This window comes from Protopterus annectens, chromosome 15.part0 (assembly GCF_019279795.1).
Source record: "Protopterus annectens isolate FY-2018-M chromosome 15.part0, PAN1.0, whole genome shotgun sequence".
NCBI classification, from domain to species: Eukaryota; Metazoa; Chordata; order Ceratodontiformes; family Protopteridae; genus Protopterus; species Protopterus annectens.
The window spans coordinates 267779443-267795556 of NC_056749.1; the positions used below are offsets into that span (position 1 = coordinate 267779443).

At 40.4% G+C, this 16114-nt stretch overlaps 1 protein-coding gene across 1 annotated transcript in view; it reads left to right on the forward strand.

Annotated features, from left to right (window-relative positions):
* Positions 1–12513: 12513 nt before the first annotated feature.
* RAB33A (RAB33A, member RAS oncogene family) overlaps positions 12514–16114 on the forward strand; it is a 220647-nt gene continuing 217046 nt past the window's right edge. The window contains exon 1 of the mRNA XM_044057019.1: positions 12514–13141. Within this exon, the coding sequence (XP_043912954.1) occupies positions 12887–13141 (255 nt within the window). The 5' untranslated portion in view covers positions 12514–12886. The remainder of the gene's footprint in view (positions 13142–16114) is intronic.

Genomic DNA, 16114 nt, shown 5'->3' on the forward strand with positions numbered 1-16114 from the left:
TTCTCCTTGTTCAGCCTGGTGAGCGGGACGTCAGTGTGCCTGACGATAGAGTCACCTATTACAAGTGTATCAGATGTGTTGTTTAGCCTTAAGGGCTGTGACTGTTCAGCACACTGGCTTTGTGAGATATGTGTTGCATGTGTTTTGTTTTGGGGTAGCGGTTGCTTGGGTGTCTGCTTTGGAGGTCTCTGCTGCTTAGGCAGATCTTTATTTAGAGCCTCTGAGTATGTTTTTGTGTGATTATGTGTTTAGTTTGCTGTCGTGGTAGGTCTATGTGAGACTGGAATTGTAGTGAGTGTGGTTTCCTTCTCCTCCTGACTGGTTATGCCAGTACTGAGTTGAGAGATCTTAGCCTCCAGTTTGGTAATATGGTTGCATCTCTCACATGTGTTGGAATTTGTTGGGAGGAGGAGATGGTTGTCTGTGTACATGAGGCAGTTGTAACATTGCCTCAAGATTCCCATGTTCACCAGCTGAACTGGAGAGGAGATTGACAACTGACCTTTGGACATGCTAGAATAATATTGGGAATTCCTTTATAATTGAAAACAAGGGCCAATGGGGAGTGAGGGTGTAGTGCTTTTAATTTTTAGTGCTGACTTATATAATTGCTTTAGTGAGCAAGTGCCAGGTAACTTAAGTGCAATGTGTTACAGGTAACTTAAATGCAAAAATGACAAACAGTAACTTTGTTTCAAGTGAAACAAGGAAATAAGTACAGTAAGCAATGCAGATATCACTAGGGATCCACAGAAGCGCTGAGAAGCCGCGTTTTAGGTGGAATTAGCGTTCCAGGGAAATAACAAGCAAACAAACAACAAGCATATAAACAAAGCTAGATTCAGCAGGCCTGGATCTAGTCTATGCTACAGCAAACAAGGTGTACCAATTTCAGTAAGAAACAGTTCAGATATGCAGGCACTATAAACCTTTAACCAGAAATTCCCAGCTCAGAAGGGCAGAGTCCAGCCTCTCCTCCCACAAGAGTGCAGACCACGAACCTTCTTAATGTAAAATAACTGGCCTGAAGCCCAAGTGCATAAACCAGAACTAATACACTTTAGGAATAACAGACACTGAGCTCTCAATCAGCAGTTCCCAACTTAGAAGGATGAAAGCTACCTGTCCTGCCACCACAGTGCATGCCACAAACCTTCCTAATGTAAAACAACTGGTCTGAAGCCCAAGTGCTTAATCCAAAAGACTTAGAATGATAGCTACACTTTAATCAAGTTACTACTAAGCAGTAATAAATACAATTGAATACTTTAAAGAATGCCTGGATTAGTGCTCAAGTTATACAAACAAAGCTAGATTCAGCAGGCCTGGATCTGGTCTATGCTACAGCAAACAAGGTGTACCAATTTCAGTAAGAAGCAGTTCAGATATGCATGCACTATAAGCCTTTAACCAGAAATTCCCAGCTCAGAAGGGCAGAGTCCAGCCTCTCCTCCCACAAGAGTGCAGACCACGAACCCTCTTAATGTAAAATAACTGGCCTGAAAGCCCAAGTGCTTAAACCAGAATTAATACACTTTTAGAATAACAGACACTGAACCCTCAATCAGCAGTTCCCAACTTAGAAGGATGTAAGCTACCTGTTCTGCCACTACAGTGCAGACCACAAACCCTCTCAATGTAAAACAACTGGTCTGAAGCCCAAGTGTTGAAACTAAAAGGCTTAGAATGAGTTGCACCAAGCAGTAATAAATACAATTGAGTACTTTTAAGATGATGCAAAAGCAAAATAAAGTAGGAAGAAACACAAGTACAGTAAAAGCAGATGAATTTTTTTTTTTCAGAAAAGTAGCAAAAGCAGTAGTAAATACAATTCTCATGCAGTGCAAGCTGACACACTTGAATATGTATCAATATTAGTGCACACACAGTTTGAAAAAATGTAATTTAATTAAAAAGGACTAAAAGCAAGTGCAGAAATGGTTAATTAGGTAGAATGCGGTAAAGAGATGGGCCTGGGGGAGTGTCTTAGATCAAATCTACAGTGGGGCGGGCACTGCAAAAGCCACCAAATTTAAACTACAAACAAGAACTGGGAGTGGGGGGTGGGGAAAAATAGTTTCAACACAGATGTGAGGAATGTGCAAATTATAAAGCCAAAAAATATATACTGTTCTCTCTCTCTCTCTGTCTCTCTCTCTCTCTCTATATATATATATATATACAACAGATATCTAAGCAAACAATTTAGCTCTATAATACAGAATAATACAGAAAAGTATACTCAGCTCGATATATTTGCAGATAGTTCTGTAAGTCTGTCTCTCAAACTAAGATTCCAGTTTGAATGCAGATTGTTAATTAACAGGACACACAACGCTAGCTCAATTATATAGCTAAAGACAAGGCAGGAAATGAGGGGTGGGGGGGTGGGGAAAAAGTTTCAACACAGATGTGAGGAATGTGCAAATTATAAAGCCAAAAAATATAAACTGTTCTCTCTCTCTCTCTCTCTCTATATATATATATATATATATACATACAACAGATATCTAAGCAAACAGTTTAGCTCTATAATACAGAATAATACAGAAAAGTATACTCAGCTCTATATATTTGCAGATAGTTCTGTAAGGCTGTCTCTCAAACTAAGATTCCAGTTTGAATGCAGATTGTTAATTAACAGGACACACAACGCTAGCTCAATTATATAGCTAAAGACAAGGCAAGGAATGAGGGGGGGGTGGGGAAAAAGTTTCAACACAGATGTGAGGAATGTGCAAATTATAAAGCCAAAAAATATAAACTGTTCTCTCTCTCTCTCTATATATATATATATATATATATATATATATATACATACAACGGATATCTAAGCAAACAATTTAGCTCTATAATACAGAATAATACAGAAAAGTATACTCAGCTCTATATATTTGCAGATAGTTCTGTAAGGCTGTCTCTCAAACTAAGGTTCCAGTTTGAATGCAGATTGTTAATTTTGATTATTGTAATTCATGCATTAAAATTTACTGTTACTCATGGAGCTTTTCTTCCTGGGCCTCCACTGAAAAATGACATGTGTCCAGTCGGACTTTCCCAGTAAACAACTGTTAAATAAATAAATAAAACCATCAAGGCTCAATTGTTTAAGAGGCGTAATATCCAGAAATCTAGTTACGACTGATCGAGCAGATTACTTTGTCCGTTGAGGGAAGGAGAGACAGTACGAATCCAGAAAATGAAAGGTTTTGATCAAATAGAACAGATTTACAGGCATCTGTGCCAAGCCAAGATCCTACATGGTAGACTGAGAGGGTGTGGAGTACAGGAGGAACCGTAGACATCTTCTTCTACCAGAGTCATCATCACCATCACAAAATTTCTTCTGTGATGCAGACTTGAAATCTAAGAGTGAATCAGACACTGTTCCTATACCAGAATGTGTTAAAAATGCTAATTCCATTCCAGAAAATGTTGTGAACATTCCACAGGTCAAACATTTTGCAGAGACAGTTCCAGTTGCTAAATCTAATTCCCAGTTTTATGTCACATGATATGGATGAGTATCAAAGCCTTGTGTGAAATACGCAGCAACGTGGACTTGATTGTATATATATATATATATATATATATATATATATATATATATATATATATATATATATATATATATGAGTGTGTGTGTGTGTGTGTGTACTTAGTATTGTATAATGCATGAGAAAGAATTACCTGTGATTTCTGCATGCTAAATAGACTCATAGTGTTGTATGATCTATTTCTCAAAGAGGGAGGATGTAGATCAGAGTGCAAGTGATGTGTACTGTATCTTTAAGAAGCATGTCAAGGCTGTACATGCACTTATAAATTCCAGACACGTGCAATCCCTAGTGCCATTTTGTAAGACCAGCCAGAGTGAGAGCATGCATGATCGCAGTTGTTACTTTGTGTATAAGTTACTTAAGTTAAAGTTAGCAAACTTCTGTAGTGATGTATCTGTATAAAAGAAAGCTGCTTGAACAGAACCCACAAAGACTCTTCTATTGTGTCCAAAATAGGAGAGTGACAACCCCCTTCACTGTGTCTATGGAACATTACCTAAAATTTATACTGAAGCATAAATGTGACTACAGTAGTATGCAGGATTTCCTCCATGCTGTAACATGCTTCCACATGTAGTTACATAAGCATGCATTTTACACTAAGCACAAGACATTACTTCTTCTGCCCTCATAAACTTTTTTATTAAAGCTGTGGGCATGACAGTGTGTGCTTTCTGTCTACAGGGAAATTGCAACAGTCATGTTTTTTTGTAGCTGAGTGTCACTTCAGCCATGTGTCCCCAGGGAAATGTCTCTGTATCTAGGTAAGGTGCCTGAACCCCACATGCACATGTTACAGTTTAGAGCTTTGCTACTTTGCCTTTCAGTATGTGTTTGGATTGTGAGAGAAAACAGTATACTGTATCTAAAATCTATGTGCAAATATGGATAATATGCATCAGAATTCATCCCAGCCAGGAATCTAACCAAAGAACCAAGTATTGTAAGTCTGGAACTCTAACTGCTGCAGCCAGATAATGTTTGTAATTCTAACTCCTTGTAATTTAGTGTGTATGTCTTTTTCTAGAAAGGAGACAGTATCATGTGATGGTCAAGAACTCGGTACTGGTGCAACTTAGATCCATTGTCAGATAAAGGAAAGCTATACACAGGTTAAAAAAAAGAGCCAAGTAAATTTATGATCATTAGAGTTTTGAAACAACAGTGTCAGGTAAAGTCCAAAAGTATTCCTCAAAAGTGCAGAGTACCCTGTCAAAGACAGCCATACAACTGAATTAGCAAAACTATGTAATCTGTGTGTGCACAAGGTCATGTCTCTGTGGATGTATACATATGTATGTGCTGTACTTCTCTGCAAGGTTTAATCAGCTTGGCATCAGTGCATAGTAATATAGATACTTAGTATATCTCTAAAGTAAGACAGGCAGTGCTTTCATGCAGGTGGTTGCTCTGCAGGGTACATAAATGATTAGTGCAGCAAACTGGTAAACAGACATATCCATGTAGTGACATATATTCATAGGAGCGCAAGATGGAATACAAAGAGGCCAGGTTTCACTGTATGCAAATCTTGTGAGAACTGAAACCATGATCTCACAGACTGCGGCATCTCAAACAAAAGCAGAACATGTAATGTACAAGCTGTGCTGTTTGCACTAGAATGTCCTTTATAGGTTCATAGGTTGGTACTAGGCTATCAGCCCTAGGGCCTATACAAGCCTAGCCATAACAATTCCCTGGCTATTTCTTTGCACACTATTTACTTCCCTGGACCCCTGTCTAGCAGGGTGACTGACGTGATCCCCGGGGTGAATTTCCTTTCTCCCATCCAATCGTCAAGGTTCCTTTTGAAGAGGGCCAAAGAGGCACTCTGCTTGACATGTATGGGCAGTCTATTCCAGAGTCTGGGGAGTCTCTGAATCAGGAACCTATCCCTCCAACATGTTTTGTTTATTGTGATGACATGGTTTAGATCCCTGGAGCATGTGGCTCTGAGGGATTGGGATATCTTTAAGTGTAGCATGTCCAGCAGCTCTGGGTTTAACATGGCCTTGTATGTTAAGCAGAGATCGCCTCTGAGTAGACAATGTGTGACATAGTATAGCTGGAGTTTTTTTAAGGTGGTCAGCATAGGGCATCTTCTTTAGGCCTGTGATTCTTTTAGTGAGGTATTTCTGTGGCCTTTCCAGTTGTTGCAGATGTCTTGAGAGGTACATACCAAACGGGGTGCTGTATTTTATAATGGGTCTAATGAGGGATGAGTACAGTAGGACAGTGACCTCTTTTTTTCTAGATGAAAAGCCCTTAGTGATGAGGTGTGCCACATAGAAGGACTTCCTGACTGTTGTGGCGATGTGGTTATCAAAGGTGAGACCACTGTCCATCTGTGTCCCTAAGTCTCTTATCACACTTTTGGAGTTTAGTGTACTGCCACCTATGTGGTAATTTACGGGTACATGTTTTTTTCCCAAAGGGGATAACTATACATTTCTTAGCATTGAGCTTGAGCCCATGGCTCTGGCACCAAGCATCTGTTTCTGTAAGGCTCTTTTGTAGAGTATCCACATCATTTGGGGATTCGATAATGGCTCCCAGTTTGCAGTAATCTGTGAACTTTGTTAGCCAGAGTCCCTTAGTGTTGGCCTGTATTCAGAGAAGTAGATGCCAAACAAGAGCAGTCCCAGGACTGAACCCTGAGGTACTCCACTTGTCACCTGTCTGGAGCTGGATTTGGAGTCGGCTACTTTTACAGTGTGGGTTCTGTCAGTAAGCCAGTTGGCGACCCATCGAGTGATGTAGGGATTAATGCCCAGCTTAGTAAATATATCTATGATTCCAGAGTGGGGGATGGTGTCAAAGGCCTTGGCGATGTCCAGATAGGTTGTGTGGACCACCTTACCCTCATCCACGGCTCTGGAGACTGATTCAAAGAAGTCAATCAGGTTCAGGAGAAAAGATTGGCCCTTCACGAACCCAAACTGGGTGGGGTTCAGTGTTTGAAGGTTGCCAATGTCTTTGTTTATAAGTTCCATGATAATACATTCCATGGCCTTGCAGATCAGGCTCGTCAGACTGATGGGGCGGTAGTTCCTGGATCCAAGGAGGATCCCCCCTTGTGGAGTGGGATAACTGTAGCTGTGCACCACTCAGTGGGCATGAAGCCTGAGGTGAGGCTATGATTAAACATGACACTTAGGTGACATGCCAGTTCATTTTGTAGTTCATGTAGTACACAGCCCAGGATGTCATCTGGTCCCATGGATGCTGTATTCTTAGCTTTGGAGAGTGCGTTTTTTACTTGTGTGGCCATTATTACCAGAATTTGGGAATCATCCAGTATTGAGATGGGCCGTTTAGGGGGTGAGAGGGGGGTGAAGTTAGCACTGAATTGATCTGCCAGGATATTGGCAATATCCTTGGGATCAGTATATTTAACACCATTCTGTTGTAGCTCAGAGCAGATCAGAGTATTGCCATTTAGATTCTTGACATAGTTATAGAATGCCTTGTGGTTGTCTTTGGAATATTTGGCAATTTTATTTTCGTAACTACCTTTGGAGGATTTTATGAGGGATCTCAGCTTCTTACTGAGGCTGGTAAGAGAGTTTTTTGCATTCTGGGATTTTCCTCTTTTCTGCAACAGTTTCATCCTTTTGTTGTAAAGTTTGTTTATGACAGGGGACCACCAGATTGGTTTTCTTTTTTTGGAAGAGAGCATCTCGGTTCTATTTGGGATGGCACGATTCATGCATGAGTGGATGTGCTCATACAGTGCCTTAGTGTAGGAGTCAGCAGTCGGGCTTTCAGTTCCCATCTGCATGGGTGTCATGAAGTTTGTCAATTCTGACTTGAGTAGCATGAAGTTGGCTTTGGAGAAGTTTTTTATGGAGGTTTCCTTACTGGGGGCTGGGGGTGGGATGTGGATGTTAAGGGTGATTAGCTTATGGTCAGACCTGACCAATGAGGGGGTGACCACAGGTATAGAGCATCCATTTCCCATGTTGGTAATGACCAGGTCTAGGATATTGGAGCCCCTGGTGGGACTATGGATTAGTTGATCCAGGGTGTTGGAATGTATGAATTCCAAGAAACGTTGGGTAAAGGTGTTGGTACATGAGTAGTTTTCCCAGTTAATAGCAGGGTAGTTGAAATCAACCAGTTTTAGGGTGTTTGGTTATATCTTAATATTTTCCAGTATGTTTAGAAAGGTGTAGTGAGAATCTTGGTGCATGGTGGGGGATATGTAGCAAGCTACAATTGGATTGCAGTCTTACCTAGTGTTAGTTGCACCTGGAGAATTTCAGACGCATTGTGTTGGGCAACAAGCCTGGTGGTGTGAATATCCTTGGTGAATATGGACACTCCTCCACCTTTAGTGTTTCAGTCCTGGTTTGGTGGCCGAAAGGTGTGGCAAGAGTTGTAGCCTGGTATTGCAGGGGTGCTCTCTGGAGCCTTGAACCAGGTCTCAGTTACTGCACAGATATCGATGTTCTCCATTTTTAGGAGTGCCTCGAGAGAGTGCATTTTAAGGTTTAGACTTCTAGCATTGAGTAGCATTACCTTCAGAATTTGCATGCTTGTACCTGTTACGGTGGTGGTTTTGTCCTTTGAACTTTGCCTAAAAAGGCACTATAGAGGTGGCAAGAGCCTTAGCCAGTAACCTGAATCCCAGGGGACACAAAGTGACGCATAATGATAATATAATAATACAGAATTTACAACTGTGTGCTAGATGCATGAAAGGGAAGGAAAGGAATGTACTGGGAAATGGGAAAAGTAGTGAGCAGAGGTATACAATGAAGTAAAACACAGGTATATGTGAAAAATGAGTGATTCAGGGAAACATCTATTCTGGGGATATGGGCTCCTTTTTTCTTTATATTGGGAGAAGAAAAGAGGGAGAAGGATGAAAGTAAGGGAACGAAAGAGGCTGGTGTTGAAGGAAAGGCAGGCATGTACAACAATACAAACATAAGGGTGGATATGCACACTCTAGACTAAGGAAACATGCACTAGGCAGAGTCAGACAGAGGACAGAAAAATGGTGATGGGGAGAATCGGACAATGCACAGGATATTGGACAAGTTACAATGGGGGGGCATCACACCAAGCTAGGGATGGGGTGGGGTACATGCAGAAGTTTGCTGACCACCTCCATCATCCAGAGAGACATTGCTGTAGTCCAGCATCAGACTCTGAATCAAGGTGGCCTGTAGTATAGGCCAGACCTTCCATTGGTGGCCAGATGGTTGGAACTAGCTAGCTGAGGGAATCTGCTATCGACTTGTGGAGACATTCTGTTTTGGCCATATATCTACTCACTTCACTTTCAGCTGCAACCCTTGCTACCTATTCCCACTTCAGCTGGGCACCTCCCAGCCTCATCTCCTTCACTCTCCTCAGTTACATCCTCATAGGTAATGGGGAGACGGTGATCACAAAGGAGATGCTTTCTCTGCATATCTATCTTCTGGTCCTGCAAATTGAAGACACAATAGAAACTTAGCCATGAGTGAATCTATCCTGCCAGTGGGCTAAATATATTAAAATAAAAAACAGGTCAGCATCAGTCAGTAAAACCAACCCTGCTTGACCACTAGTCTCTTCTGTTCAATGGATTAGCAGTACTTTCAGCACTGATTGCCAGCTCTGAGGTGTTATGTAGTGCTTTGCAAGTGTATGGTTAGATGTCTTTGTTTATCTTCTTAAGAATATGTACTCTTATACAGGTATGTCACTTATGTAAACCTAGCAATAACAAAACATGCACTTGCATGTGCCCTTTATACATATAATTATGCTGGCAACAAGATAGCCCATGATATCAGGACAACCTCCTTAACTAACTACTTTGCATGCTTGTTACATCATGTGCCCCATCTAAAGGATATGTTGGCTTATGGTGATGGCTACAACATTGTTATGCCTATACCACCGTATCCCCTATTGTAGTACTGTATAGCTTTCTCGACTGTGTTTTCTCATATGCTCTCCAAAGGTGGCACCTGGAATGAATGTCCCCCACACTTACATATCTGTAAGTCCTAACATACAGGATGGAGACTGAATGGAGTCCATGTGTACCACTGTGTGCCAGGTGCTCTAGCCATATGTCTTCCCATGTATAAATCCAACAATATATGACATTGTCATAACTGCCCTATCACCTATAGTATGGTACACCTATGTATCCCATATCTGTAACTGTCATCCTACCAGTCCCAGGACTACATAGCCTATTGCCATGTTGCTTGTGTTCACATGTCTAGGGACTGAGATGAACGGGATGGACATGCTGAAAATTGTGTTCTTTCACAGATCCTCAGGGCCCACTCTTAGTACAGGTTGGGGAGAAGGGTCATTTCCAGCTGTTATAGTACTAGGTGTGGGAGATAGTTGCCATTAACATCCATGCTGTAGGTGGGAGAAATTGCATATTTCAGCAATGCTATAAGCACTTCACCATAATGCTACACTGTGCTAAGGCAAAGGCGCAGTCAGTAGCAGCTGAGAGTTTAGCTATTGGGGGGGGCTACCTTGGAGCAGCAGCCTAACAAAACAGGAGGAGTTTCTGGTATCTTGCATGCATGTGGAGTGGTCACTGGTATCAGAATGGAACAGCCCCTACAGTTCTTAGAGTATACTGGTTACGTCAGATTACTGAACAGCACCTTTGCAGACATAGACTGCAGGCTGACCACAATGTTCAATGCCTATGTTTTGTCAAAGGAACATCAGGTATCCAGGCACATTTTGATAGCAGTGGACATAGTTTGGGATTACATGGCCCATTGTGCATGATGCATCAGTTGTGTGGTTATTATTCTGCTTTTGTTATAGTAACTTTAACTGATCTCACAGTATAAGTTCTCATTTTCTCTCTATATATCTTCTTAAGTATAGTATATATTTTGCATATTAAATTGGAATATGCCATCCAAGTTTTTGTTTGAAACTCTCTTGGAGGTCAACATATGTAGTTTTTGTATTCTCTGGACCACTGTTCTGCATGATTGTCTTTGTTTTATTATTTCTCTTATTCTGGATATCCGCTGTAATTGGGATATGATGTACCCCACAGAACCCCAAATTATTAGATAAAAACATGAATAACCACGTATTTATAATAAACTCATAGAAAAATATGTAGAGTTGCACAAAGGCATTGAGAGTGTCTGGGAAATGCGTGAATAGTGGGTAGGAAACCAGTGTGCTCTTGATTGTTTACAAGGTCATAAGACACTTATGCAAGACAAAAACCCAGTCCTGAATGAGTTTGCAGAATTCCCCCACCATACATGTATACACAGTCTCACCCACAACCATACATATGGGCGGTTTATAGAAGCAGCAATTAACAAATCAACATGCCTGGGGAAGGTGGGATGAACTAGAGACCCAAAGACAATCCACACAGACACAGGGAGGGTATGTGGGCTTGGCATAACAATTAATAAGAAAACAGGAGACTTGAGCACTATTAGGCAGTGATGTTAACCTCTGCACCAGTGTGGGTGGGTAAACATTCATAGTAAAATGCACTTTTACAATCTCTGGATTAATTAAAGTCTCAGGATCTTCAAGACTACTGTGCATTAATTAAGCCACAAATAAAAAAAATGTTTTGTATGCTTATATCTTTGTATTTATTTAGTAACTAAGTGGACTGAGACCCCAGGGACCCTTTACAGCCATGACTGGGTAACAAAGGCAAAATGCATTCAAAGACAACACACAGTGCATGAGATAAACAGTTACCTACGTATCTATATAACAAAACAAAAGAACATTCACATGCAGTGCAGCTTTTCAGATTGTTGGCTGAAGTACAGTTGCTCGGATCCTAGATTAATGGCAGAGCAAGATATCTTTGCACATAGCAGGAATCAGTCTTTGGTAACTACACAGGGAAATACGGCCTCACCTATGTCTATAAAATGGCAAAATTCTTAATGGAACAGCAAAGTAAATTACAGATAGTTGCTGCAGTTCTGCAGATAGCTTTGTATCCACTGTTGTCCTGTCCTAACATGCAGCACAATTCACAGATACTAACATCCAGTGAATGCTGTAGGAGAACACTTTCAGAGAATACCTATGTCATCGATGTTATGAATTTTCTTGTAGAAGTACCCTGTCACTGTACATGTGAACTGACAAATTACATGCATAGGTTGGTTTATTGTTAGATGCATCAGTCATGTGGAATGGTGTGCCTTTTCAGTAGCATTGTACTACTGTTTATGCTGTCTTTCAGCTTTCCTTTCACTTAAGTGCTCTTTGCTGCTATTTGCCTGTGCTTTGTGCTGCATGCTGCAGTGCTAGATGCTGGTGAATGTTTTAACCACATAAATAAAAGAAGCCCACCCTGGCTGGCACAATTTTAATGACATTAACGGAGGACAGCTATAGATACATTCAGTGTGTTTTGAAGAAAAAATAATGACCAGGAAGTACAACTGCACATCTTCATTACTCTTGGGTATAAATGGTATGAATTAAGCATTAGCCATTAACACATAACTTGCCTGTGAGTAAGGATCTATGCTGTTGAGATTTTGGCTTCTGTCTTAAAATATCTGGAATCAAAATATCCTGCAAACATTTTACTGTAGATGAAAATCTGAAATGCAGCATTATGAATCAGAAATTGGTAAAGCCTTTATTTTTCAAGTAGCATGGATAACAAGAAAATGAATCAGTTAAAATCATGGCATAAGATTACAAATGAGATACTCTCCCCTGACAATTTCAGGGAAACTGCAGTTCCACTGAAATAGTTGTATTTTAACTAATCCCTTATGCATGCGTTTTGCAGCTATCTGGAATCTGAAATAGTTACCAACTGGTAAGATCCTGGAAGCTGTTAATGTACTGCTGTGCTAAACCCCCTCCCCATTCCTCATCCAACCTGCCTCCGTCATTACACCTGCTCAGTGGTTTATTAAGGAGATTGTGGAATTCTGTACATACCAGGAAGAGAAAGAGAATTGCCCAATCAGGCAAGAATCTAGTCTGGCCAATGAGCAACCGGCTTACATTTGTTCTGTGAGGTAGAAAGGGAGGATCATGATCTGATGCTGACAAGAAAATAGTCTCTGATATTTTCATGCTACCCTACGGAAGAGAACAGCTTGCCCTTTTCCAAGCAAAATAATATGTATTCCTATTGTTGGTAGCTTGTGTTTAAAACCTGCTTTTAGAAAATCATGATAATTTAAGAGCATAATGTTTAAAAGAAGAGCTATATAGCACTTTTTTTACGGAGAGAATATTTTTTTACAATAGTGTTTTGGTCAGTCTAGTGAAAAATTAATCTAGCCTTAAAAGGTTATCCATTTTAGCTGCAGTATTACTTTTGTATTATGGCCAGTCGCGCTTTGATAAATGGGAGAACACCAAGTTCTGGCTCAAAATATTTATCCTTAAATCTGGGAGCTGCTTTAGATCAGTGTGTTCAGACCCGGATATTCAAAATCATTGTGATTGGGGATTCCAACGTCGGGAAAACCTGCCTGACCTTCAGATTCTGTGGAGGAACCTTTCCTGAGAGAACAGAAGCCACTATTGGTGTGGACTTCAGAGAAAAGACTGTGGAGATTGAAGGAGAGCAAATTAAGGTAAAGGTTAAATCAGATGTTATGTGTGCCCTATTCAAGTCTTGAGTATTCCTATTCTCCTGTATAGGCTTGTCTTGTGAATATTACATTGTTTACTGAATGCATCACTTCACAGAGTGAGCCATAATACTTGCCTCTTTTCCTACCCAGCATTTTTTTTTTCCTTACCACGTAGCCAGTTTAATATGCAAACAACCATTTTGAATTTTTATCAGTGAAATATGTAGTAAGATGTGGTTCAGAAAAGGAGGTAATGCAGAACACATTTTAGTAACAGGTGAATCTTGTTACATGGGCTTGTTTCAGTAGTAGGTGAATCCTGTTATATGGGCTTATTATTTTATTTCAGACATATTCATTCACTTGAAAATATTCTTGCCCATTTCAGAAAGGCTATCAGGAATATGTTATTTTTAATGGTGTTTGGGAGTCTCCGTACCCCAAATGTTTTTGAAACGTATGCTTATAAAGCCTAAAGGTCAGAACCTTTTAATCATTTATTATTTTTCATGCAAGATTATTGGGACTCAGCTCGTTAAAACAAAGCAGCAGCATCACCGTGGAAACAGCAACTCAATTCCTACAAAGAAAAAAAAAAGGCCTCTTGAGAGATGCATTTGTGATATTTGATCTCTGAGACTGCATCTGGGGAATTTTCATTATAGAATAGTTGCTACTGCTATTTAAGGTGTAGGGAAGCTGTTTCTAAAATAAGAAAATCGAGCTCTGAGGTTGCTTATAACCAAAGTGCATCACCCAGAACAGAAAGTAAAAAGGAAACTAAATTGAAACTGTTTCCAGATTTAATATAATACTTGCAAAAGATTGAGATTTCATCAGGGCTTGTGTGTGTGTGTGTGTGTGTGTGTGTGTGTGTGTGTGTGTGTGTGTGTGTGTGTGTGTGTGTGTGGCGGGGGGGGGTGGTAGGGTGGTGGTAATCATGTTTACATTTCTTGTGTTTAGTTGCCCACATGACATGATTAGGTGACAGTGCACTCATAGTATTATAACCCACAACTCACAGGTATGAAAAGGGTACGATGATTCTGCTGTCATATAGCAAGCAGACACTAAAACTTCTGAATTATGGTAATAGAAGTCTAGCTTTACAACATAAATTATAATCACAGCCAATAAATGTGCATCCTTGGAAGAGCAGCTACGAGTTAAATGAGAGTGATGCTGAAGAAACAGTTACTAGTTTTATTATTGCTCCCCTTATTTATGGGCATATTTGTAATACCTTCTTGATTAACTTCTTTGGTTGAGTAACATTAAACTGCAGTAGAATACACAGTGTAGCCTTTCCCTTGGTTACAAGCCTTCAGTGCAGTAAAGACATACTACCTTATTTTTCAGTTGATCTATCTTGTTACGTGTTTTCCCTTAGGTTTCAGAATTAACTTCAGACATATTTGTTTCCAAAAGCCTATGCAGATCAAATATAAATGGCATTGTGTAACATGTACATTTTTATTTTATAGGGACAGATGAATGAATAATCTCAAGGATTCAATAACTCTGTAGCGTGACATTTAATAATATTTTACAATTTTTTTGCAACTGCAAGGCGGCCATGGTGGTGCAGCGGTTAGCATTGTCACCTCACAGCAAGAAGTTCTCCGGTTCGATCCTCGGCTGGGGTGCCTTCTGTGCTGAGTCTGCATGTCCACCCTGTGGTCGTGTGGGTTTCCTCCCAAAGACATGCTGTAGGTGGATTGGACACTCTAAATTGGCCCTAGTCATGAGTGTGTGCCTTCCGTAGAAGGTTGGGCACCGGGCTGGCAACTCAAAACCGTAAAACTCTACTGCCAATCTGAGCAGACAGGTGATCCGCTGTGGCAACCCCTAACCGGGAAAAGCTGAAAGAAGAAGATTTATTCCCTAAGCCTTAATTAATAGGATACTATACAGACACTGTTCCCTTCTGTATTAACTACTGACCCAGCCTACATGTAACACTGGCATCTGTTACCTGTAATCTGATTGTGAGGACAATATCTGATAATCCAGAGGGCATGGGAGTGGGCCCATCCCGCTTAGGGATGATAGTGGTAGGTGTGCTGCCGCTCATGACAGTAAGCCCCAGAACTCTGTTTTGCTGCAATAACACTGTGCATAAGGGCTTGAAGACCTTATACTTGGCATCTGAATGGTGGTTGTGAACTAGACAGTAAGCAGTGTAAGTAGGATTAGCCACATGACCTCTGCTATATTACAAGGTGTATTTTCTTGGTGTGGTAAAGGAAATTAATGGTCCTTTGGAAGAAACTTTTTTTCAGAAATAAAAGTATAGAATAACAAAACTGTGTGTGTGTGTGTGTGTGTGTGTGTGTGTGTGTGTGTGTGTTGGGGTCAGAGGAGGAGCTGCTGCTGCCATAAGACAGCTAAGCAACACATAAGTGTGGGGGTGTGAATCAAAAATGCATACAAGAACTAAAATGCCAGCAAAGGTAGAGATGAATTGTATTATCTGAACTTTCTGACATGATAAAATCGACATTCAGTTTGGGATCAATAGAAATAACTATTAGATAAATAGGAAGTGATGTAATATACTCTTACAAGCAAACAAAAGAAGCCTTTAAATTCAGAAGCGGGTAGCTCCAAAGAGTAGTGAATAAGTATTCTATCATTATACCTTAGAAATGTCTTCCTGAATTTATTAATGTTACTTCTGTATAGTAAGTCCTATGTTGACTTTTTACAGTACATCTCCAGGTTTTGCACAAGTTTTTTCTAAATCGCAAATATGCTCAAACTGTTTGTGAAATTGCATGCTTCAGTAGAGTGATGGAAATGCGTTGCTCCATGCCTGGGTCCGATGCACCTACCCAGTTAACAAATGTATAAATACATAAGGGCACTTAAGCTGGAACATGTTTCTAGTGAGCTATAGCTAGTAAGGCATGACAGGCTGTGTGAGACATTCTTGTTTTTCCCATGTATACAGGGATTTTGCCATGATGCAAA